A 26150-nucleotide genomic window follows, 5' to 3' on the forward strand; every position below is an offset into this window, starting at 1 on the left:
TGATGTTGCTAGGATACATGGTTTGGCATTTGATGAAAATATGTCACTTCAAAGGGGAAAACTTTCAAGTGTCCTAGAAAATGACACTCCTGTCTTCCACCGTGGAAGACAGGCCCAATCCTAGAGCTTCTCAGAAGCTCACAGACTGCAGGATTGGCCTCCCCATGCTATGAAATAAGCATCCTCTCTGGAGGGCTATTCAATTGTCCTATTACTAGTCAGGTTTGTCTTAAAACAAAGAACACACGTATTTATAATAAAACACGTTTTCATGTTTGTTTTACAGTGAAGAGAAAAAAACCCAGAACCCCCAGATTTTATGTACTTTGAAAATATATTTAAAAACATTAAAAATTCTATATTTAAAACATATATTATATGTTAATTGGTACACTTAAATAGAACTTGTATTTACAATAGGCTTCTGATGCGGTTAAGTTTTAATGCCAATTTTTTTCAATAACATAATTATATAAATATACTAAAATACAATAAATATTTTTTCTTGTTTTACATGGTGAATAATATCTTTACCATAGAGAGAACAAGGCCACAGACATTTACTTACATTTTCAAAGGGAATCACCATAAAAAAGCAACAGGCCTGCTGCCATGCATGAAACACTTCTGCCACAAAGAGACCACAGCAAGACTTTAAAAACAAAACAGAACAGAACGAGAACGAACAGCAACAGAGAGAGAGTTTAACAAAATAAATCTCAGATCAACATAAACCACCAAGCATGTGACTATGATGTATCTGATTGAGTAAGAGAGAGTCACTGACCACACATTTGCTGAATGTCTCCTACGAAACCATTTAACAGATCTGGCCCTTGCAGCAATACTTTAGATTGTTAGGGGGACTTTTATTCCATTGCTTTTTTTTTTTTTTTTTTTAATGTTGTCTCTCAAAAAGAAGCTGTAAAAAGTTAACATACAGCAGATATTCCCAGCATTCCTTACAGGTTAAAATAATTACAAAGATAATGTTGTTAACGGCATAAAACAAATCTATACTACATAAAGTCTTTTTTTGAAAGACAGGTGTTCAGGTGGTACTATAAAAGACAGGCTAGTTCTAAAGGAAAGATTGAATAAACAGCAGTTATTTGCTGATGGTATCTTTACTCCCTGAGTCACGGTGGACATCCTCTTTTGCTTCTGCCTCACCTACTAAGATGCAACAATTGCTTGCAGATTTTTCTGATATTCAAGAACTTAGTCCAGGTAGTAATCATTAACTTTTGCAAGTGTGGTACTGGGCTAAATGGATAAATGGGCTTAGTACTAATTTTTACTGGGTCCATTTTTCCTAACTTCACTTATCCTAATCTAAAATGGCAGAGGTGCAGCAGAGACCCTCTCCATGAACAGAATGGGCAGGAGGTTGCTGTGGCCTTCACTGGGGAGCAAAACTTTGTCAGCTCTGTCCTGGCCTCTTCCATGGATCCGGTTCCTTTCCAAGTCTTGTCTCTGGACAAGATTTCTGTCCTTTCAGGCCTGGATCATTTGGCCTGAGTTTTAGGGCCTTTTCCTGTTCTCTTTCCTTCTACCGAAAGTTCTTAAAAGATAAAACCCTGGTTTCCTCAAATCTAGTTTCAAAGCACGTAAGTATTCTTGAAGCAAACATCTTCTATCTCATGCATCAATTCATGATCACAAATGTCACATTTGGTTCCAAACCTGCTCCAGGCTAATCAAACTTTATGCATAATTATCCAGGAATGGGATGGAGGGCATAAGTCGGCTTGAGAGTGGTCCTCCAGTTGAGAACCTCTTGAGCACAGTTAGATAATGTAGGCACTTAAAGCATGAGGTCCAAGCAACTTGACACATGTCATTCTCCAGCCAACTCTAGGGGTGCTTGTGAGGCCTTCCCTTTGGAATGTCTCAAGTACCAGTCCCCATCTCCACCTAGACCTCAGAATGGCCACTCAGAAATTCCTCCTGCACTGCCAGGAAATAGTATGGCAGCTCCACCTGACCTCCATAGGGCTGGTTCCATTTCACTGGCAATGTGAATTCCTCCTCTGAGTTAAGCATTTCTAGGTTCATATTGAACTCTTTCACTTGCAAGACATCATTAAGCCTTACCATATATATTTTTTTAGCATTACCATGATTTACTCAAATATTTACCCCTCATAAAAAATGAATCTTTATTTTTTGGGTTATTTCTTGTTCTTTTTGTGTTAAAAAAAAATCACTGTTCTCTATGAGTGCCATGTGACACAGTTTGTTCATTTGTTCATAGCAGTTGTAAAATATTTCAGAGCGCGCAACTTATTTTTCTTAAAATAAAACAAAACAAAGAGGGTACCAAAGGGGGAGGGAGGGAAAGAATGTGCGCTGAGCAAATGCAAGTCTTTCGGACAAAAGCAGCTTTCCCTGACCCACATCCAAGGGTGAGCAGGGGGACCTGGGAGGTGCATTATGGGAAGTGGAGTGTGAGCATTTTATTCAGTTGCCTTTTAATTTTTATTCACTTTCCAGTCATCTGATTGATATTGCAAACATCTTTACAACATACAAATGTATCTTTTATCAACCAGAATAGATTACTGAAGAAATTCTTTCCCCATCCCTACTCCCTGTGGGAACTAAAAAACAAAACAAACAAACAAACAAAATAAAACACAAAACAAACAAAAATATACCCCTCCCATTCCCCATCCCCTAAGCCAGTAAAGCAATGACAACAGCACCTTGACATTGTTTTAATTCCAACGCTATCAGAAGTTAAAAGCAGTAAAACAGATATAGTACTAACAAGAACGAAGATACTTACTGTCTAAAATGTAAACGGAATGTTTTGGTTTAAATTTTTGTTTTTGTCTTTTTTTTGTCTGTTTTCTGAAAGAGGACAGTTTATTATCAATTCACAATTAAAGCAGCATGCAATTTATTATTAGTATTTTTTTAAAACTTTTTATGTTTCAATTCTTGGCAACGGCAACAAACCACAACATTATCGAGGAATGTAATGCAGACTTTTAAAGTTGTGCGCAAATGACTGTTTCCCTTCTGGTCATGGATATGTCCAATAAATAGATTGTAGAACCACTGTACTGTATAAACTTCATTTATACATGCAGTTCATAAAATTATTTTTGTCTTAACTGAATAATTTACCCTGTTATGTATATATACAAATAGATAATTTTTGTCTCAATATAATCTATACAACATAAATCCACTATCTTCCCCTTTTAATGGTCAATGTACATACACAGGAAGTGTCTATCCGTATGAACCGCCAGCCGATTCTCTTTTTGCTATCCATGGTGAGCGCCCGCACGTACGACTGGGTAGTTCGGCATTGGGAGTTCCAGTGCCTTTTGTCTATGCCCCTGCAGCCTTCTTTGGTGTAACCCATGGGATTGCACTTGGTCTCGTAGAAGTATTGCTTCAGTTGGCCTTTCGATACAGGGACTTTCTCCAGGACTGTGACGGTCCCACCCGACATGTCCACAGCAGTCTTTTTATCTGCCGCTGTCACCCACTCACTAATACTGTCACACACGCTCAGCTCCCCGCGGCGGGCGGGGTCAGAGTGGCGCCGGACCCTCATAGACATGTTGGCGGCATCCAGGTAATTTTTGTATTCCTCCAGCAGAAAGAGAAGAGGAGGCTCCAAAGGCACTTGACTACTGAGCATCACCCTGGAAGTATACAAGTCCGCGTCCTTACTGTTTTCTTCATTGGGCCGAACTTTCTGGTCTTCATCCAATAGCTCTTCGATCACGTGTTCAAAAGTGTCAGCCAATGACGTCAGGCTTCGTGAACCTGCCTTGGGCCCATTCACGCTCTCCAGAGTCCCATGGGTCCGCACACCTGGGTAGGCCAAGCCGCCTTGTCCTCGGATGTTTGCTTCTTTCATGGGGGCAGCCTTCATGCAACCGAAGTATGAAATAACCATAGTAAGGAAAAGGATGGTCATCACTCTTCTCACCTGGTGGAACTGTAGGGGAGAAAACAGAGAAAGAGATGCAAAACTGGTTAGGGCTTTCTTTCACAGGGATACCATGTGGCCCATCTGATTGCAATTCCAGACCATTCTGCAGGGTCAAGGTTTTTTACGTCTTGGTGATCAACTCCAGCTGCACCAGACACAAATCAATGTCAGTAGTGTGCTATATGTGGTTTAATATAAACCAGAGACATGCAGTGCTTTCCCTAAGAGTTAGCATGTAAACCTAAGATTAAATAGCTTCTAAGCAAGTGAAAAAAATTGTGGCTTCATTTCTCTTTTTTTCCTCCCACTTTAGCAGCTTTGTAAGTTTAATTTTTAATGATCTCTGCTCATGCTGTCACAAGAAACACAAAATCAGAAATGTTACTAAGCAACAATTGCAAGTGCAATAGTAATCTTTTTTCATGTTAGCAATATGGTCTTTGCAGGAATGTGTGACAAAAATAGTAGTGGCCTGAGGGGTGGATGAGTCTGTGATGTCTAGGAATGAACAGTGCAATAGAAGAGTAGAGAGCTGTAAGAAGCCTTTACTTTTCTTTTCTCCCATAAAGTTAATCTATTATAGCAAAGAAGAAACATAATCTCACTGGTCCAATATATTTTACAGGTAAACCAAAGGCCATACAGGACTTGCCTTGTGTCAGGAAGAAAGTTTATTTCAGAACTCAGGGTTCCTAACTCTAGTATTCCTTCCACTACACCTGGGTGGTCATGACTGAAAATGTTTTGCTTATTTCTAAACAGAAATCATTTTCTATAGGTTCTTTTTAATGATGTGTCTAGGCCTGGGGCTGATGTCATGAAAACAATGTGTCTGGTTAAAAGAAAACGAGTAAAGTCAGCATTAAAAGGCATTTAATTCAATTTCAAATGCCTCCCATATGCAGACTCCACATTTATCTTCACCAAAACTCTGGCTTTTCTGGCTAATACAGACTTAGCTAAATCAGCTCAACTTCTCCTTTCATAGGAAATGTGGTTGTGTGTGTGTGTTGCTCTGACTTTATCAAACCTTTAAAAAGCTGAGTGGTATTTTACACAGTTTGGAATAGACAGCTAGTGCTTCTTTCTGTGCTTTTGAAGTTTCCTAGGAAGTCCCTTAACAGCATACCACACAATTAATTTCTTCCTGTTTGCTAGAGGGTTGCTCTAGTTGAAATCTGGTTTTATATCAACAAGCGTGCTCTAGGAAGCCAATTAGAATAAATGAACAAGCAAAACAAACACATACCTATGGACCAACCCAAGGTTACCATCAGGTGGCAGAGGACTTCAGAATCACTTACCTGAAGCATTGTGTCCCTTAGTAGTAAAGAGTAGAAACACCTTCCCCCACCCCACCAGCCCCAACGCTCTAACTTTATGCCTACATCTCAGATCTGGAGCATGGACTTATAAAAAGACATACACATCAATTACTACACTGTGCGAATCCATGGGAAAAGAGACTGTTTCTGTCCACAAAGTGTGACTGAACACAAAGACAACCTACCTCCCATTAATAGGTCTTGGTGTGGAAATGGCTGAAAACACTGGTACTGAAAACCAAATGTTTCTGTTCTTCACTTTTGAAAGAGATAACATTTCTACCACCAAGAGGCTTTATATTATTCTTAAATACAAACAAATTCCCTTGTAGATTCACCCTCACCTCTTGCAGGAATAGCAATCATGCTTAGAATCTCTTGGATGGCACAGTGATCTGAGATTAGATTTTATTTGAATAAAATACAATACCTAAAGTTTTGAGAATGTTCTGGATTCTGCATCATCAAAGAAATGGATTCTCCAAGGAGGTTTCTATTCTGGGCAGGCAGCACTTACATCACTGAAAGAAAACCCTTTCTCTTCATATTCTCAGTCCAAATTAAAACAACCCAAGGGGTTCCTCAAATTTAGGCTGATGAAAGAATGCAAATTTAAAATACTTTATTCATCTCTATCACGTTGGTAGCAATTTGCTTTTATCTGCTATTTTTTTTTTTGATTGACTTAATTTGAGGGCTTTCACCTTGAGCCACTCCACCGGCCCTATTTTTGTGAAGGGTTTTTGGAGATAGGGTCTTGCGGAACTATTTGGCCGGGCTGGCTATGAACTGCGATCCTCCTGATCTCTGCCTCCTGAGTAGCTAGGATTACAGGCCTGAACCACCAGCACCCAGCTAATCAGCTATTTTTAACACCATATTTCAGCAAACCTAAGATACCATCATTTTAAAACTCACCAATTTATGTACCACTAAGAAAGAAAAAAATGCAGCCAAGCTATTGCTTTATCATTTGTAACTTCCATTGATTACTTACAAAAAGAATTGTTTTAGCTGAGTGCCACTGGTGGCTCACACCTCTAATCCTAGCTACTGAGAAGGCAGAGATCAGGAATATCTGGTTAGAAGCCAGCATCAGGGAAATAGTTCACAAGACTCTTATCTCAAAAATACCCAGTATAAAGCATGGCTTATGGAGTAGCTTAAGTGGTAGAATGCCTGCCTAGCAAGCATGAGATCATGTGTTCAAACCCCTGTATGAGAATTACTTTAGATTTTTTTTTTTTGGCACTATTGGCATTTGAACTCAGGGCCTTGTGCTTGAAGTGGGTTGTCACTTGAGTTATACCACCAGCTGTTATTCTGTGTAACTTTTGTGCATACATAAAACAGAAAAGCAAAGAAAACTGGTAAAGGTAATGATAGCTCTGTCATGACTAGTTAGCAAAAATAACACAATGACATCAGCTGGAAGGTACAAGTCAATTTGAGAAATGTTAAACTATGAAAAAGGTGAGTTTTAGAATTAATAAAATGTAAGCTTAATAATTATTTACTAAGTGCCTAAAATGGCTGGAGGTACTGAGGCATCTGAAGCTACAGAGTTGGAAAGTTCATTGTTGTCACTACTACAGTAATGGTTCTTTTACGGATACCTTTTTACATACTTTAAGTTTACTCTGCACAGGTCTCATTCATCTTTTTATTTATAACTTTCTGTTTAGAAAGTAATTAATGCTTTAGATCTCATTTTCTCATCAGCTCCACAAGCAAATATTCCAAAGGAGCAGTTGAGCATTTGGGTAAATATGACTTGACTTTTATTCTAAGTCCACATCTGGATATAACTCAAAGCTGAACATCTGTATAGATTCATTTATTAACTAAATGATAATAAAGTCCACCCATACCTCCAACCCTGCCCTCTGAATAGCACTTCTGCAATTCTATTGGCTTGCTTACTTATAAGGTTTTGAAATAAGTAGATTCAACACCAAAGTCAATACTTCTTTCAGAACCATGGTACTTCCTACTTTGTTTTCACACAATGGTTTCCTGATATTCTGGGCAATCCTGGCAAACAGGCTAGAAATTTTGGAAAAAAGTTCAACACTACATTTCTGCATAGCCTTCAAATCTAGTCAGTAAAGACATTGTGCTAACATTTCTTTTAAAATATTTCTCCTATCACTCCCTTTTTCTCCATCCCACTGCCACCATCTGGGCTCAGCCCTCATCATCTCATTTTGTGTCTATAATGTCCACTTGCTGTATTACACATCCAGACTAAACAGTCTTACCTTATTCTCTTATAAAGACTTATAATGGCTTTTTTGTTCTATTTGATCAAATCTAGCTCCTTCAAATCAATATTCAATACATTCCAAAATCTGGCCTCACCCTACTCAGCTGCCTTCCTCGGATTACCCAATGCTTCATCATTTCTGCTCTGATTAGGCCAGAGTCCTTGGAGCCCTCTCCACATCATTGCTTGGAAATGACTTGTTCCAGTCTTTAGCCTGACATCTCTCTCCATCTCTTACCTCTACCTCTACCTCTACAATTGGGTATCCTTCAGACTCTGTTCAAGCATCAAATTATATGTTACCACCTTCCCTAATTACTCCAGCACACATTGCCTCATTGTCCTCTAAAATTCCACATTATTATCTTATTTAGTACTTCATTCTCTACTCAGTTGTTAGTGATATTTGCTAATTATGACCAATCTCAGTTGGAAAGTAGCGTTCTGAGGGAATTGATCATATCACATCTTCCATAATGTTAACCCCGAAAAATTAATATAATTGGTTTATTAAGCCAAGAGAAAAGAGAGCTCTAAGTTTTCATAAGAAGACTTTTCACTTGGAATGCATCTGTGAACACACTGAAATTGTTAGGTAAATTATGGACTGGACCAATTCCAAATGACAAGCTCTAAGGAATTTAACAGGTGGCAATTATTGGCTAGAAACAAATACTTAAATTCTTCTAGTATAAAACTTTACTTGAGTGATTAAAAAGCAAATAACATGCCAACATACTAACCTACTACTTTTGTGTAGCTCAGTTTCTAATGGGAAACTTGGAAAGCAGTCACTAATAGTAGTAATAATAATAATTATAGTAAAAATTGGAATTTTCCTTCTTTTAACTTCCTTTTTCTTATTCTTCTAAACTCTTCAATGAACGATTTTATATACTATGTTAGGAAAGATAAAAGATGAAGAGCTTTTGTTATGCTTTAACATGAAATGTCCTCCCACAGGCTCATGTGTTGAACACTTGATCCCCAGCTGGTGGTCTGACTTTGGGAGGTGTTGGAAACTTTAGAAGGTAGGGCCTGGTTGGAGAAAGCAGGTCACTGGGGGTGGGCCTTTGAAGAGTGTCTTATCCCTGACTCCTTTTTTCTTCTTTCTTTGCTTCCTGGCTGCCATGAGGTGAGCAGCTTTCCTCCACCATGCCCTACCTACCTGGAGATAGCCAACCATAGACTGAAACCATGAGCCAATGTAAATATTTCCTCCTTTTTAAGTTGTTAGAAAGCATTTATCACAGTGACAAAAAAACTGTGAAACAGCTTTCATGACTATTCTCAACATTTTTGCCCTTATCACACAAAAGAAAAAGGCCATGTTATGTTGCCAAGTAGATTGTAAATCTGTGTCTATTTATAGTTAGTAAATTCATTGGTACTGTCTAGTTTTGTGTCTAGAACATTTAATGCAGCTACATCTATAAAATACTAGGAAGATCTTCTTAGCCCCGCTCAGGAAATTCAATATAGTACATAGGACTGAAAGGAAAATCAACCAGGTAGGAAGGAAGTTTAGTTTGAAGGCTGACTCACAAATCCAAAACATTCAACTGGAAGAAAATCCATGACAACATGCTCTCCTACTATAGTACAGCAATAACTCACATTTGCTTAAAAGACACTCACAAACATCATCTAATCTGATTGGTACAAGGAGACAGGACAGGTAATATAATCCCTATTACACAGATGAGGCAATTATGTGTCAGAGAGGTTAAGTAATCTGTCAAATGTCACAAAGCTAATAGGTCACCTGTCTGCTGATCCAAGCTTTTGCTATTAGGACATACTGCCAGTTTTAGAATATTAACTGCAGGAAAGAAGAGAGGGGCTAGGACAAAGGACTTTATAAAATATGGACACAGTTTTTTGCAGTTGTGTATATCATGCAGACCAATTTTCTAAAGGCAGTACCATTAAGATACTACTTTTTAGGACTGACTTAATCTCCACTATGGTTTGAATTGGCAATGTTCCCTAAGGGCTCATGTGTTGCAGGCTTGGTTCCACTGTAGCTAAATTCAGATATGCGGCTTCAGAGAAGTGATTGGGTCCTGTGGGCTCTGACCTCATCAAAGGCTTAATCCAGTGATTTGTGATTGAATGGACTATTGGGAGGTGTGCCCTGGAAGAGTATATTTTGTTCCTAGTCCCTCAATTTCATGCTTCCTGTCTTTGTTTCTCTCTCTGTGTGTGTCTGTCTCTCTCTCTTTTGGCTGCCATGAGTTGAGCGCTGTGTCTTCTACTAGACACTCCTGCTGCCGTGATGTTTCTACCTCACAACAGGCCCAGAGCCAAATACGGACTCAAACCTCCAAAACTATGAGCAAAAATAAACCTTTTTATTCTTTATTTTGATTGTTTGTCTCAAGTATTTTATCACAGCAATGCAAAGCAAACACAATTATGATCTCTGAGATGCTTCAACTTTAAACTTACTGCAGTTAATGGAATTTCAGACAAGGCAATTCTTTGCAAAGAGAAATCCTTGCAAAAATTTAGGTGTGTCAGAACTAAGTTTCCATGACCAAAGCTAAGAAGGAGAACCAAAAACAACCCAGACAGAAAAGAACAAACAAAGCAAAACAAAAAAACCCAAAAGTTTTGTTTGTTTCTAGTCCCTTTGGATTTTGTCTGTGAACATGTAATCGAAGAAAACACAGTTTAATGACATAGGGCTCATTTTAGAGAGTCCTAAAAATGACAAAGGATAATGGTGATGTTGAAGAAATGATAGATTGATATTTAATTCCTAACATAAAAAATGTAAGCCAATTAAGAGACTATCTTAATGAAATCTTGCAAATCTATATTAAAATCTTTAATTCATATATAATTTTGTCACATTCATAAATTTGTCTTCCTTTTGTTTGTTCAATTATCAGACATGAAGTCTATTTTCCAGTTTCACTGTCTAGGAGGGAGTGAGGACAAATGTATAAATATAATGTAAAGATAAAAATGATCCATGAAAGATATGTATGAAATTCTAGAAAGGGAATGAAGTTACTTCCAGGTAAGGAACAAAAAATACTTCAAAGATTGCAAAGGATTTGAAGGTATCCAGAGAAGACAGCAGTAGATGAATTGTAGGTTGATTAATGGCATGAAGATAGAGGCATGGATGAGTTCTGGACAGGAACAGTGAGAAATAAGACTGAAAGTCTAATTTTGGAAGGTTCTGGGGAAGGGGGAAGGAAGTACAGACATTAGGCATGACAGGCATTCAGTGCCTTAGAGGCACTGAGGAGTCAATGAGTGTTTCTGAGCAGGGGAATGCTTAAAGAAGACCAGCTTATCACCACATATAGGAGAATTGAAAGAGTGGTAGACTGGAAGAAACAAGTTACTGATTTTATTCTTAGTGACCATTAAGTTTTGTTACTCATTCATTTGTTTGTTCATTCATTCATTTATTGAGAAAGGATCTTGCTATGTAGTCCGAGTTGCCTTTGAACTTGCAATCCTCTTGCCTCTGTTTCCTGAGTGCTGGGATTATAGATGTGCCCCATCACACTCTGCTTTGAGCTTTCAAAATAAATACCAAGTAATTACTTAAGAGTAGAATTACAGGCTTGATCTGTCTATCTATTGTCTGAAGTATACTGCACAAAGGAAAGTTATTACAGAAGTATACAAAGCCAAGCAGCAATGGTCAGTAATGTCCAGGTTGGCAGAAACAACAGGACAGAGAGGTGGAGATGAGGTAAGACTACAAACTTTCATTCCAAATATAATTACACTGAACTTTGGTTCCACGGCTCAGCACTTTTAATTCAAAGATCTCCAAATGCTTTGCAAATATTAAGTAATTAAGACTCATAGGACCCTAGAGGTGCAGGTAACTATAATTATCCCATTTCCTACAGGAGGAAAGAGGATCAGAGTTTTTAATCAACTCATCCACTCACTGTGGTTCCCCTGATAGAACAAGGTCAGAAACCAGATTCCACAGGAAACTTCGCTTTAAACTATAGATACTAGCTTATTTCATCCCTTCATATTATTTACATGTATTGCTGAGCCAAGACTAAACAAACAAAAAACCACAACACTAAAAAATCCTACTCATTTCTCAATTGAAAGTTGAGATCCATAATGAATATAAAAAATGTAATGATCATTATAGATACTCATTTATTTGGATGACCATTTGATTGAAACTAATAAATGTTTTAGAAAATAATATCAGATAATACAGCTGTTCCAAAGCTTTGAAGAAATATTTTTAAAATGTAGTTTATAAACTATAATGGAGTTTATGGCCCAGAGTATCCAAATATATCTCTATCATGGTTATTTTTAGGTATCAACTGCATTAAGGAATATCTAGAAAATCGGAAAAACATTATTTTGAGGTGTGTCTATAGGCGTGTTTTCAGAGGAGATTGGCAGGTGTGGACTGAATAGAGAATTCTTCCTGCAGTGTGGGCTGTCACCATCCATCCGATCAGCTGGCGATTTGATTTCTTTCTCTGAATTTCTCAATCTCTCTCTCCTTCCCTTCTCTCTCTCTCTTTCTCTCCCTCTCTCTTCCTCCCTCCCTCCCTCCCTTCTCTCCCTTCTCTCCTCTCCTCTTCTGGAGCTGGGATATTCTCTTCCTGACCCTTAGACATTAGAACTCCAGGCTCTTTGGCCTTGTACCAGAGGTCACCCTGGCTCTCAGGGCTTCAGACTTGGACACTTGGACTGAGACCTGCCACCACATCACAGGATCTCCAGCTTATATATAGCCTGGGATGGAACTTCTCACTCTCTATAATCCAACTCCTTAGTAAATACCTAGTTGGCTCCATGTGAGCCAACTTCCCTAGTAAATCCCCTCTCAGGCATCTTTATCTATATATTCTATTGGTTCTTTCTCTCTAGAAAACCCTGGGCAATATAGCTTCTTACAAAACACATTCCTGCATATAGGGGTAATCTCTGATCCCCTGATTTGCCCAGTGTTGAGTGGCACTGGCAAACATTACTTAGTATTACTGTAAGTACCAGAGAAATTGCTGACTCTCAGTTCATAACTAGAGTAATAAGTCCATGTAATCCCCATGAAAAAAAACAATGTATATTTCCCTGAATCATTAATTTGATGGATGAATTTACATGCATCTTTGATAGAAAGCACCATACCTCTGGTCCTCTTTTACCTTCCCTACTCCCCCAGCCTATCCTGAAAAAAAAAAAAAAAAACCAAAGATTTTTCTATTGGCAGGAGACCTATCTTCTTCAAGAATAAAAACTAGACCACATGTTTCATAAGGTTAAAGGCTGGTCATTCTCCCTTGAACTGCCACCTAGAACAACTTGTACAGAGTTGTTGGACATTCAATGAGTCAGTTCTCTTTGTGCTGGTGTTATGTGCATAGCATTTGGGGAGGTACAGTTAAAGTAAGAGCAGTAAGTATTAAAGTGAACTGAAATGATGTCTTGAATGGTGGAATAAGGGATCAAAAAACTGGCACAAGGACCAGACCTGGGCAGAGAACGCCATCTGACATCACAACATCCAGCATAGCTGCCACCATACAAGGGGTTCTAAGTGTTTCCATCATTACTACCCCAGGAATCCTATTATCCTGCTGTAACCGATGCAGGCTCCCTGAACACCAGAGCCACATAGATCTGGTAGTCCCAGTCATGTCTTGCCTTTCTCCTCAGTCTCTTTGTCACAGAGCAATACTTCTTGAACAGCATACTGCTCTTATCTACAATAAAGACGTCTAAAAGCCAGGTGTGGTGGCATATGCCTGTAATCCCAGTACTCTGGAGACTGGGCCAGAGTACTGGGCCAGAAGTTCAAGGGCGGCCTGGACCACTTAGCAAGACCCTGTCTCACTGTCAGTAAATAAATAAAAATAAATAAAAAATAAAGTCTTAGCACCAAGCATATCCCAGTCACCTGAATATCAAATGAGTAGTTTGTTAGAAAATCCTTTTCCAAATATCCTTTAGAACTTCTGTTTTTTAGTTTATAGGACCCAAATGGCAGTTGACAGTCAATTAAAAAGTGTAACCTTTTAAATTAGGATTCTGTTTTCTTTAGAATTTCAGGTAGGATTTGTTATAATTCATTAAAGCAAAGTTAGAGTAATATTAGTTGGATTATATTAGTTAGAGTTGTATTACTTACCAAATTCCCATACATGGTTGATAGTCACATTAATTAAAAAGATAATTAATTCCAGTTAGTTCCATGAAGTTTTAATGACTCACTTACTCTGTAATGAATAAACTGGAAAAATTATGAAATAAACATCATGTTTAATGATAGGTGTTCTTCAACTGCTATGAAATCATAGGGGAAAAATTTTTCTGTAAAGTGACAATGACTTTGTATGTGGTGAATAAGGAGATTAGAAAAAACAAAACAGGGCTAGGGTTATAGCTCAGTGGTAGAGTGCTTGTGTAGCACCAAGACCGAGGTTTTATCCCCAACACCACAAGAAAGCAAACAACAAAAACAAACGTTGTTGTCACACAAACACAAATAAAGCTATAATTAAGTTGTACTTGATGATTATATACTTTTGAATTTATAGAAAATTTTCAAGTTTGAAATTAATTTTTTGCAGCCTAAAGTCTCGAACTTCAGATAATATTTTGAGTGTTTCATTTATAAATTAAGTCTACTAATGTAATTCAAGCTTGTTTCTAAAAATCCTCCAACAAAATGAGAGATTTATGGGGCCTGAATTTAGAGTTTTAGGAAATATAGGTATGGGCTAAAATTCCATGGGCTGAGCTGGGGGCTAGTGTCTCACAACTATAATTCTAGCTACTCAGGAGTCAGAGATCAGGAGGATCACAGTTTCACAGTTGGAAGCCAGCCCAGGCAAATAGTTCATGAGACCCTATCTTGAAGTATACCCAGCACAAGAAAAGGCTGGCGGAGTGGCCCAAGTGGTAAAGTGCCTGCCTACCAAGCATGAGGCCCTGGGTTCAAACCCTAGTACCATCAAAACAAAAAAAATTCCATGGGCTGAAGTGAAAGGAACCATTACTTCATTCTCAAAGTGTGATCAATAGACCAGGAGTATTAGCATCACGTAGGAGTTTATGAAATGCAGAATCCTAGCTTTCTCTCCCTCATCCCATCCACCCTACCTGCTTAGTCAGAACCTGTATTTCAACTAGATTCATAAACTTAATGGTGATTCATGTACTCATTAAAGTTGAGAAGCACTAGACTAAATAGTAAAGAGAAAGCAAGCCTTGTAAGATAAGAAAGGAAAGGGTTAAAGTTAACTTAATCATTATGGTACTTTCTCAGCATGCCATGGGGTTGCCAATCAACTTTCCTCTTTGGTTCAACTTGTTTTATTGGAATATTCTGATGTGAGAAAGTATCTTTGCTTTTGTAAGAGTATTAAGTAAAATTTGGGTTCTCTTTATGCCAACTGGCTTTTCTACTCTTGTGTCTATGCCATAAAGTACAGGATACCTATACATGTGATTGGTTCAATGAAAAATTGTACAGTACTACTGATGTAAATTTGGATTACTTCTCAATCATCAATTTTTACCTAAGTGCTACCAGTCAGAGGCAAGCACATTTGAGTTCCCTAATCACTTAACACAGCCTAATATCAGTCACTACATCAGAATCATACTGGATATGACTAGCAATAGTGTGTGGTAGATTTACAGGCACTTTACTTCAGCCAGATGTCTCTGGTCCTTGTGAGTTCTTTATACTCTGAAATGGTGAAATAGAGACAGAGGCAGAGAGAACCCATTTAGTGTCAAATTCCTATTTCTAGACTTATCTTGAAACTAATAGATCAAGCTCTCTACTACCAAGTATCATGGAATTCAAAATAAAACAAAACCAAAAAAAACCTCACTAAATAAAATACCAGCAACAACATAACCTAGAATATATTAGTGTATGTATCAAGCATCAAAAACCTTCTTCCAACCCAAATGTGTCTCTTTTTACAACAAAGTACCCAGCAGGTAGCCAAATTTTTTTAGTTGGTATATAATATTTAAGACCATTTACCTCAAGACTAAAGTACCCTAAATGGAAGGAAGAGAGAGAGAGAGAAGAAAGGAAGTAAGAAAGAAAGAAAGGAGGGAGGGAGGGAAGGGAGGGGAAAAAAAAGAAATCGAGCTGAACAAAAATATGAGTGAGTTGATGAGGTAGTTTTGCAAACAGAATTGGAGACTGGTCCATGGTCCATGGTCCACTGTTTTTTACAAAAGTCTATAAGGATTGCTACCAAGAAGTCACCAAGTTTATCATCTATCCAAATGTAAGTGTTTCACATTGGGAACCCTGACAATGTGGCAAATAATGTACAAATAGGTGTGGCTGAGGTGGCACTGAGCCTTATTTTCCCAGCTGGTATCTCAAGTATTATTGGGCTCCACCTTCAACCCCAGGTTGAAAAAGTACAGATGCCAACACAGCAATTTGCCTTCTCCAAATTACACACAAGGCACCCCTCCTGGCAGGGGATTTATGAAAGCAGAACAGGGCATTATCTTCCTGCTTCCAAGAATAAGTGTGCTCATAACAAAAAATAATGCAAGGGTGATGTAATTGCATACTTTGTCCCTAAGGGGAAAACGTGTGGTAACTCTCAGACCTGAGGATAAAGGGAATCCCCTCTAAGACATGTTGTTTGCCTTTATGTGTCAAATGGAAATGTGCCAGAACAATAACAATTTAAAATAGGATGGAGAAATGAAAGTTAAAACACTCTGTCTTATTTCAGTCACTTTCTTCAGAATTGGCTACTTTAATCAACAGTTTGCTTACAGAACACTTCTGGACACCCTGAATTCCTGCAATGAGATGCTGTGGAATTCTTATGTCTGACAGCTACACCCTACCAGACAGATTCACCACACGACCATGCTCTAATGGACCCCAGAGCTATGGCAAAGGCATGCCCTTCCTAGTTTTTCCACAAAACTAGGTGGTGCTCCTGAAATTTTCCATAGCCAATGTATTCCTGTGGTTAATTAGTTATCACAGCAATTTCCATTATAGAAAGAATATCTGTACATAATTAGATCCACCTTAGGACTAAACCAGTAGGCTTCAACATCATTAACCAGAAAGGCCAATATGAGAATGGAATGGCTAATTTTCACCTGATAAAGGAACTTCTCTGGATTAGGCTCAATCTTCTGAAGTACATAGAACTTAGAAAGGAGAACTAAAAAGAGATATGGGAAGAAACTGGAAAGATAAGTTGCCTCTAGAGACAAAAGAATAAGACTTTTCAAACTACTATCAAGAAATCCTAGGGGAAAGATAAAATTAGCACAACCAGGCTGTTAGCTACCCATTGCTCACCTTTATGAGACCATTCTCAGAAACTGGTTTGTTCCATTCCACTGACACACAGAGGCACACACCACAGCCCTCATTCTGGGATGCACAGTCCCAGAAGTGTGTGGGTAGCTGCCAAAACATGTGTGGACATGCAACCCTTTCTGTAGAAACTCAATGTTCTGAGCATTAGTGAGGATTAACCTACACACATGGAGAGAACTGGTGGTTCCACACATCCAGTTGTCTTTCGGGTTACGTTTGCATCCAACTCTATAATTTCTTTTAATTACTTTCTGTAACACATAGGAAAGTGCTTATTATCTGTAACTTAATCTAAGAGGAAAAAAGAATCAGATATGTTCCCCTACCCACTGCCCTACCCCAGCTCCCAGCTCTTCTTAGTGTCACTGTTCATCTGAATAGTACAGTAAGGCAGTTCCAGGCCCTGTGTATAATGAACCATGTGGACTCATTCAAGAAACTGTCTCTGTTCCAGGCTACTATAAAGTCTAAGGAAAAACAGTATTATCTCAGATGACAAAAGATCCATATGGCTGGTCAGAAAATAGCTATATCATTTAAACTATTAGAAAGCACACAAACATTTAATTAAATAGTATCATAGCATCAAGACAGCGAGAACTCCACCTCTACCTTTTTTCCCTAAACATTGATTCTTGTAGGTGACATACAAATTCAAATGCCAATATATTTAATCTAAACAATGGAATGGGGAGACTGTATTTCTATGTGGTTTCTATAAATAAAAACAGTATTGTTGATAGCAATGGTATGCAAGACAGAGATTTTTAGAAGATGCTCCAGGTGCTGGATAAATAATAAGTAATACCAAGCTCCTCTTTGCATTAAAAATGACCAAAAAACAGCTAACATTCTTTAACTCTGAGGCAAATAATCCACAGTTTACAATGGAGGAAACTGAGGCTCAGGGGGATTCAATAAATTCCCTGATCATACATCCAGCATAGTGCAGATAGAATTTGAACCAGGGCTATGATTCCTCTTCTACATGGGGTCAGATGTGGATCTGGTTGTTTCCATTTTGAGAGAGGTCTACTTGGCAAAGATACCCTGCAGTCCCTATGTGCTATTTCTTATTTGTTTAAACAAAATCCCATATGAAAATTTTTGATACACTGTTAACAAACATTCCATACAGGTTGAATATAACCTTAACATCTCATTGTTATTACTTTTGCCCTACCATGGAATTATTCTCTCAAGGTACCAACAATATGCACGTACTTAATAGGGCAGTGTCAAAACAATGCATGAAGGCAATTTGTTGGATATGTCAGAACATTTTTCCCATGAGATCTCTTTGTGCGCTGAAACAGAAACACATGCTTTTTAGACCAGTAACCACAACTACCAAATACTCCTCTGTCAACTCCACTTAAAAAACAATGATTTCAATCAAAACCCAAATGCCTTTTAAAAATATAACTGTGGCATAAAATCTTTCCTTTTAACACCAGAACCTAATAACTTCCATATCTAGAGGTGTGGTATTCTATACTACCCTAATTGTGATCTTCATCCTGTTCTTTAAAAATGTAACTGAGATGTGAGCAAAAAAGAAAGGCACTGTAAGATAATCTCAAATTTTTTCTCAAGGAGTAGTTTAGACAACTAGTGAAGACAAAAAATACAGTAGATGAGATGGTTTAGCTTAGTGAGTAGCACTGTCACAGATTGTGCCAACAAGAACATCAAGTCAAAACATCACAAGGAACAAGGTTCTTGAAATGGATTGTCTCCCAACAAACTGGCACCTAGAGGCCTTCAGCATGAGTGACAAAGGCAAGAGGACCCCACAGGCACATGTACTTGGGCTGACATCCTGAATGTGCATGCAGGTTACTGATGATGGCATAAAAGACACAACACCTTGCTTCTGGCCATTGTCAGGCCTTGGGAGATAGCAGACATTCAGAGAAGAAGCTGTAAGAAGCCAGCAAACAAAACTGGAAATGCCTGTGGTGGAAGCTTTCACAGGTATTATTAATAAAAGAAAATTTGTATTTGTCAATGGTGTGTCAGCTAGCTTTTGGCAGTCTACCCTTATGCCCAGGAATGATCTCCTGTGTAAACCAGATACAGATACATTGTGACTTTCCAAGTGCAACTCTTCTGTAGAGGGAAGATAAGTGGCTTTTGCCTTTAAAACGGCCCTGTCAAAAATCCTGTATTAAAAAGTTCATTTGGATTGAGTGATCTCTGTCAGGCTTCATTTGCTATACTTTTCTAGGCAGTGGAATGGAAGGGATTTTTTTTTTTTCTGGACAAGAGCATGCTGTCCTCAGAAACTAACGAGACTGAGAATCAATCTTTCCTCTGACAATAGTAAAGAATTATGGGAGGATAATCCAGAATATATTCTGTTCAGAATGTGCAGCTATATTTAAGTCATAAATCCTAGTGTTTTCATATGATATCTTATTTGCACAAAGCACAAAACTGCCTGGTAAGATTAAGGAAGAAGTCTAGCAACACTGTGTCATAGTTCTGTGTTTTTATTGTACCCTGGCACTTTTAATTTGTCTTACACAGCACTTATTACTTAATTGCAAACCTTGGGGGAAGTGCAGAATCATTCCTCAAAAGAGCATCCCTTGGGTATGAAAGTTCTAAGCTTAGCAAGACTTCTTCTGCAGTTTGAGATATATATCTTAAATTCAGTCCCCAGGAATAATATTAAGAGTTTAGAAAAGAGCACTGAAAGCCCAGTGTGTAGTACATTGTGGTAGAACAATAATCTGTTTCAATAAACCCTGTTGTGCTCACGAGAGCCAGCATTGCTAGTTAGGTGAATAATGAAAGCATGCTCAACTTTCCGTTACAGGAAATTCTGCAAGTGGCAACGTGGGTTCATTCCATGTGTGTCACCAGAGCTGGCGTAAGCCCATGTCCACAGTGAGGCATTATTTCCATTGGAACTGATGCCTACACCAGCTCTTAATCCCACTGCAAACTAGGGACAAGGGAAAAGACTGAGTCTTCAATTAGAAGTTTGCTTCCTGTTTCTTATCTAACCTCACACGATCGATTGGTAAGTCTATGGGGAGAAGGATTTCTCATACACTGATGGTGGGAGCACAAACAATTCAAGTCCTTTGTAGAACATTTAGGGAAGACCTATTAAAATTATAAGTGAACTCTCCTGCTGACCCAGCCATTCCACTGCTGAGAACGAATGTACAGATATAGGTGCACATGTTTATAATGGTGTATATATGAAGTTATGAATAGAATAGCAAGTTTAATAGAAACATCCCAGTTTCCAGCCACAGGAAAGCAGAATATAACACATACTTAAAGTAGAATTCATACAACTGTAAAAAAGAATATGTTCTTTCTATACTGAAATAGAAAACTCTCTGGAATTTACTGGATAAAAATGAGGTGCAAATAATGTGTACATAGCATGCTGCCTTTTGTCCAAATCAATGGGGGAAATAATAATATTCATATTTATTTGTATTTCAATGAAACACACCATAAAGGATTCACCACAAACTAATACTATATTAGTACCAACTATAGATGGTGCAGGTTTGGTGGGAAACTGTGGTGGGTAAGGCCCAAGTGCAGCTAGAGTTCTCAATGTAAATTTCTTTTAATACTATTTTGCTTTTGGATAATGTAAATAAATTAACCACAGAAGTTAAATGAAAAATGAACATTTTTTAAAATGTTTAGTCTATTGGCTTCATTTTGGGTACTAATCTCCTATACACTGTGGTGTTTGCAACAAGAAGTCTGGTTGGTGCCATCATAGTTCTTAGTACATTTCCCTGGAAGAAATTCATACAAGGTAGGACAATTGAATATAATGACTGTCCCTCAGATTGGGGGCTAAAGCCCCCAATTCTGGTTCTGCCTCCCCCACTCTGTATAATGTTGACCCCATGAAGTGGCTATTTGCCCATTTTTACCAGCAAATTAGAAAAATTCATGGGTGAACAAATTTAAGGACCCTGCTGCCTCACTTCTATCATATGACAAGGATAAGACTCACAGCATTAAACAAAGTATCAAAGGATTGTTGGCATATGGAAAAGAGCTTTGTGACTTCTGAAGGGCAACTCTACAAACTGTTGTGAAACACAAAACAAGGTTGAAGTGTGGCCATGGCCAAACACAGGAGGAGAAAGGGACCCATTTCCAAAAGCATTTTGAGATGCTGAAATCCTGAGGAGGAAAGAAAACTTCCAAAAGATAGAATCTGAACATAAAAAGAAAACAGGAACAGGCAGACAAAGAGAGACCTGACAAGGAAGACATGGTTTAAATGACTCCATATGTGGTCACCTGCAATTGAACATGTTGCACAGTCTCTAAAGCCTAACAGAGAAATTAGGGATACAGACTTGAAAATGAACACAAGATCAATGCTGAGTGAAGAATCCAAAAGGATTGTCCTTGCTCTGTGATCACTATAATTGGCGGAAACATGTGCCTGTCACATATGAGGAGCCTCCAACTTACCTCCAAATCAGATGCCAACTTCAAACACTTCTGAAAATGCTCCCTGGAGAACATTTTACCCCAAATTTAGAGAATGAGTGAAAAAACACTCTTTAAAAAGACATACCTCCACCCACCCCCAAAACCCTTCTCATCTCCACACGTACAGTCATCTGGAAAGCAGATCTCCCATTAAACGAATAGTCAAAGCTGCCCCACAATGTTAAACTAATCATGGAAATCTAAGCGTTGCTTTCCTCACCTTCCTTAAGTGAAACATTCCCAGAGGCTGGAAATAACCACATGGAGTTCACTGACACTACTCTAACGTGGTACTGCTATCCAGATGCTAGGTTAGGAAACCAGCTACTTGGAACTCTGGAAAAGCAAGTAAAGCCCTTTTTTCTATTTTGATTGGCACGGGCCCTGTGAAAGGTGTCTGGTTCCAAGCCATCTAATTGGGACTTCACCTACACTGCAGGCCATGTTGACCAACTCTCTTTGTGACCACTTTGAGTCAAATACCATATCCTCTCAGCTTCAACTTCATGTTGCATAGCAGACCGTGTTTTCTTAGAGAAATTTCTCTAGGAGGTGCGTTATGCTATCATGTCAGGGCCTCCTCTTACACAAGAGGCTTAAACAGCTTCCAATTAAGAATTAAGAATGTGCTATATTTTAGTTAATGACTCATTTATTCATTCAGCAAAGGCTACTGAATTTAGGTGTACTTGACTTTAGGAAAATAATTGTTAAAGTGGCTTCATATAAAGTGGGAACAATTAACTTGGTAACACTTAATGGATTTATTAAGTGATTATCTCAAGTTTAAATCATCACTGATTTTCAAGAACAAGAAAATCAGAGACCCATGGATATGGACACATTCCCACCTATGAACCACTTTGAGAGAGCTGTTTTAGTGTTACCCTAAATGGTCAAACTTATATCATTAATCATTTAATTAGAGGTTCACAATATTAAAAACTTTTTTATTTTGGTGTACTGGGGTTTGAATTTAGGGCTTTGAATTCAGGTAGTCAGCGCTCTACCACTGGAGCCCTACCTTCAGCCCTTTTTGCTCTGGTTATTTTGGAGATAGGTCTTACATTTTGTCCAGGCCAGCCTGGACCTCGATCTTCCTGTTTTCAACTTTCCACTATCACTGGGAAGACAGGCATGCATCACCACTCCCAGTTTTTTTCCAATGGGATAAACTCTTGCAAAGTTTCTTTGTCCAGGCTGGCCTGGAACTGCAATCCTCCCAATTTCAGCCTCCTGAGTAGACTGGGAAGATAGGTGTGCACCACTGTGCTTAGTGACTGGTTAAAATGAAATCTTGCTTTTTGCCTGGGTTGGCCTCAAACTGGGATCCTCCTGATCTTCACCTAACAAGTAGCTATGATCATAGGCATGAGACACTGGCAACCAACTTAAAAAACCAATTCTTTTAAAAATGCCTAAGTGAAAACAGTGACAATAAGCTGACATCTTCATGGTATGTTAGGGATAGAGATGGAGGATAATGTTTAACTGGTAGTGCTCTGGTCAGTCAGTTGACCTAAAGGTTATAACTAGCTAAGTTTCTGTCATTCTTTCTTATATTAGTCAGCTTTTGTCATTACAACAAAATACCTTACATAGTTAATTTATAGAGAGAAAAGGTTTATTTTGGCTCATAGTTTTAGATGTTCTGGTCCATGATGGTGTACTCAATTGCTTTTTGGGTCCTGACTTCCAAAAGAATCTACCACTTCCTAATAGCACCACCCTGGACCAAGCCTTTAACACATGGGCTTCTGTGAATCACTCAATATCCAAACTATTGCCCCTCATCTGAAGAGAACTGAGTTGTAGACCATGCTTATTCCATAAGGGGAAAAATACCCACAAATGTTTTTTTAAGATCTATTTCTGCATCTTCTCCTTTTGGGGGTGCAAAGTCACCTCAACTTCCATGGCTAGGCTATCTGTGAATGTTTTCCCTTTGGAGGTCAACTTGTCAGCTTTGCAGCTTTAGAATGACTGTGAATTAAACTTTTCCTAAGTTTTACTTTCTAATCATCTGTTTATTTAGCAGATATTATCTGAAAAGGCACTGGGGACACTGAAATGAATGAGACAGATCCTGTCTTTAGGGACCTCACTTGTGAGGTGGTGTGCACAAGGTAGCATGTGATATCATTGACACACATACAAAGGGAATTCCTAAGATAGGGAATAAAAAGTGGAGGAAGGTGTAGCAGAGGCTTTTTGTTCAGGTTTTTATTCAATACAAATCATTTTTTGTATAGCAGAATACATATTTTCTCATCTGCTAACCCCCATAGAGCAAGTCAAAGTACCCATGAAGAGTTCAACGTTGGTGACCTCCTGGAGTCACAAAACACAGTGGGGCCTATTTCTTGTGATCTCAAACCAAGAACTGGACATATACAACTGGAAGCAGAAAAATGGGAAACAAGAAGGCAGAGGTCATGGCATGGTCTGCAGGAAGGTGGCCCTGCATGTATCGTTTACTGTATAATAGCTAGAATGACAAGAACCTACATATTTGGTCATACTAGCCCCGTAAAGCAAGAGAGAAGTATACTGAATTTCAGCACAGTGGTCCATTGCTTTGGTTCACATGCTACACAGTACAGAAGATGACAGATTTAGTGGGTCTCATCAATCAGATTCATCTCTCCCCTTCTCACAAATAGGAGAGAGTAATAGGGACAAGAGAAAGGTCCTCTGATAGTGCTTCCTTGCAGGATGTGCCTCAACTAGTAGAGATTATCAGTGTCTTTTTCATGATCTTCAAGCTAGTAAGATGTATGCCTGAGTCAAATTTAATCATGAGGCCCAGGAACCAGGCTGGAGATAAGTTTCTATGTAGGAAGTATTTCTCGAAGTCAACAGACTATCCTGAGTACTCATTCTTGAACATTTTTCTAGAGTGGAACATCATATCCAAAGCTCCTAGCATAGAACCTGACACAGAAAAGATATACAACAATGGTTTAATGGTTGTATGATTACTTACACAATTAACTAACTTGCAAGATACAGAAAGCAGCTCAGGGCAGACTTATTATGGGAAGCAGTCTTTCTAAAGGAGGTAGAATTCCAGCTGGGTCTTAAAGAATGAATAGGATTTACATAAATAAAAGGAGCAGAAAGTCTGAATAAACAAATTAGACAATTACAGCAAAATAGTTCTGGTCTTGTCAACTTTGCTGTAAAGTACAGCAAATTTAGCATAAAGCATGCTGGTGAAGCTTTTTACTGTCTTGATAATAAGTTATTTAAAAAGTGTTCTTTTGGGGTTAGAAAGTGCTAATTAAAAAAAAAAAACCACAGTGTCTATGACAAGTACTATCCTAAACACTTCCTATCTATTAACACATTTAATCTCTACTATTACTCTGCTGAGAGGTTGGGAACCAGAGCATCTAATTACTTGCCCAAGGTCGTAGACCTCATAAATGGTGGGCCTACAAGGCAATACTCAGTCAAAAGAACAATGCAGGAGGTATCACAATACCTGACTTCAAACTATATTACAAAGCAATAACAATAAAAACAGCATGGTACTGGCACAAAAACAGACATGAAGACCAGTGGAACAGAATAGAGGATCCAGATATGAAGCCACACAACTATGAGCAACTTATCTTTGACAAAGGAGCTAAAAATATACGATGGAGAAATAGCAGCCTCTTCAACAAAAACTGCTGGGAAAACTGGTTAGCAGTCTGCAAAAAACTGAAACTAGATCCATGTATATCACCCTATACCAAGATTAACTCAAAATGGATCAAGGATCTTAATATCAGACCCCAAACTCTTAAGTTGATACAAGAAAGAGTAGGAAATACTCTGGAGTTAGTAGGTATAGGTAAAAACTTTCTCAATGAAACCCCAGCAGCACAGCAACTAAGAGATAGCATAGATAAATGGGACCTCATAAAACTAAAAAGCTTCTGTTCATCAAAAGAAATGGTCTCTAAACTGAAGAGAACACCCACAGAGTGGGAGAAAATATTTGCCAATTATACATCAGACAAAGGACTGATAACCAGAATATACAGGGAACTTAAAAAACTAAATTCTCCCAAAACTAATGAACCAATAAAGAAATGGGCATGTGAACTAAACAGAACTTTCTCAAAAGAAGAAATTCAAATGGCCAGAAAACACATGAAAAAATGCTCACCATCTCTAGCAATAAAGGAAATGCAAATTAAAACCACACTAAGATTCCACCTCACCCCTGTTAGAATAGCCATCATCAGCAACACCACCAACAACAGGTGTTGGCGAGGATGCGGGGAAAAAGGAACCCTTTTACACTGTTGGTGGGAATGTAAACTAGTACAACCACTCTGGAAAAAAATTTGGAGGCTACTTAAAAAGCTGGACATCGATCTACCATTTGATCCAGCAATACCACTCTTGGGGATATACCCAAAAGACTGTTACTCCAGAGGCACCTGCACATCCATGTTTATTGCGGCACTATTCACAATAGCCAAGTTATGGAAACAGCCAAGATGTCCCAGCACTGACGAATGGATTAAGAAAATGTGGTATCTATACACAATGGAATTTTATGCAGCCATGAAGAAGAACGAAATGTTATCATTCGCTGGTAAATGGATGGAATTGGAGAACATCATTCTGAGTGAGGTTAGCCTGGCTCAAAAGACCAAAAATCGTATGTTCTCCCTCATATGTGGACATTAGATCAAGGGCAAACACAACAAGGGGATTGGACTATGAGCACATGATAAAAGCGAGAACACACAAGGGAGGGGTGAGGATAGG

General features: G+C 38.4%; 2 protein-coding genes across 6 annotated transcripts in view; one reads left to right on the forward strand and one right to left on the reverse strand.

Annotated features, from left to right (window-relative positions):
- LOC141411449 (uncharacterized) overlaps positions 1-3744 on the forward strand; it is a 146806-nt gene extending 143062 nt beyond the window's left edge. For all 3 annotated transcript variants that reach the window (XR_012436198.1, XR_012436200.1, XM_074043222.1), the window contains one exon: positions 3620-3744. The gene's annotated coding sequence lies outside the window, so the exon portion shown is untranslated. The remainder of the gene's footprint in view (positions 1-3619) is intronic.
- Positions 2707-26150, reverse strand: part of Bdnf (brain derived neurotrophic factor) — a 53455-nt gene continuing 30011 nt past the window's right edge. For all 3 annotated transcript variants that reach the window (XM_074043204.1, XM_074043197.1, XM_074043201.1), the window contains exon 2: positions 2707-3964. In XM_074043204.1, coding sequence (XP_073899305.1) covers positions 3200-3964 — 765 coding nt within the window. In that variant the 3' untranslated portion in view covers positions 2707-3199. The remainder of the gene's footprint in view (positions 3965-26150) is intronic.

Source organism: Castor canadensis, chromosome 1 (assembly GCF_047511655.1).
Source record: "Castor canadensis chromosome 1, mCasCan1.hap1v2, whole genome shotgun sequence".
NCBI classification, from domain to species: domain Eukaryota; kingdom Metazoa; phylum Chordata; class Mammalia; order Rodentia; family Castoridae; genus Castor; species Castor canadensis.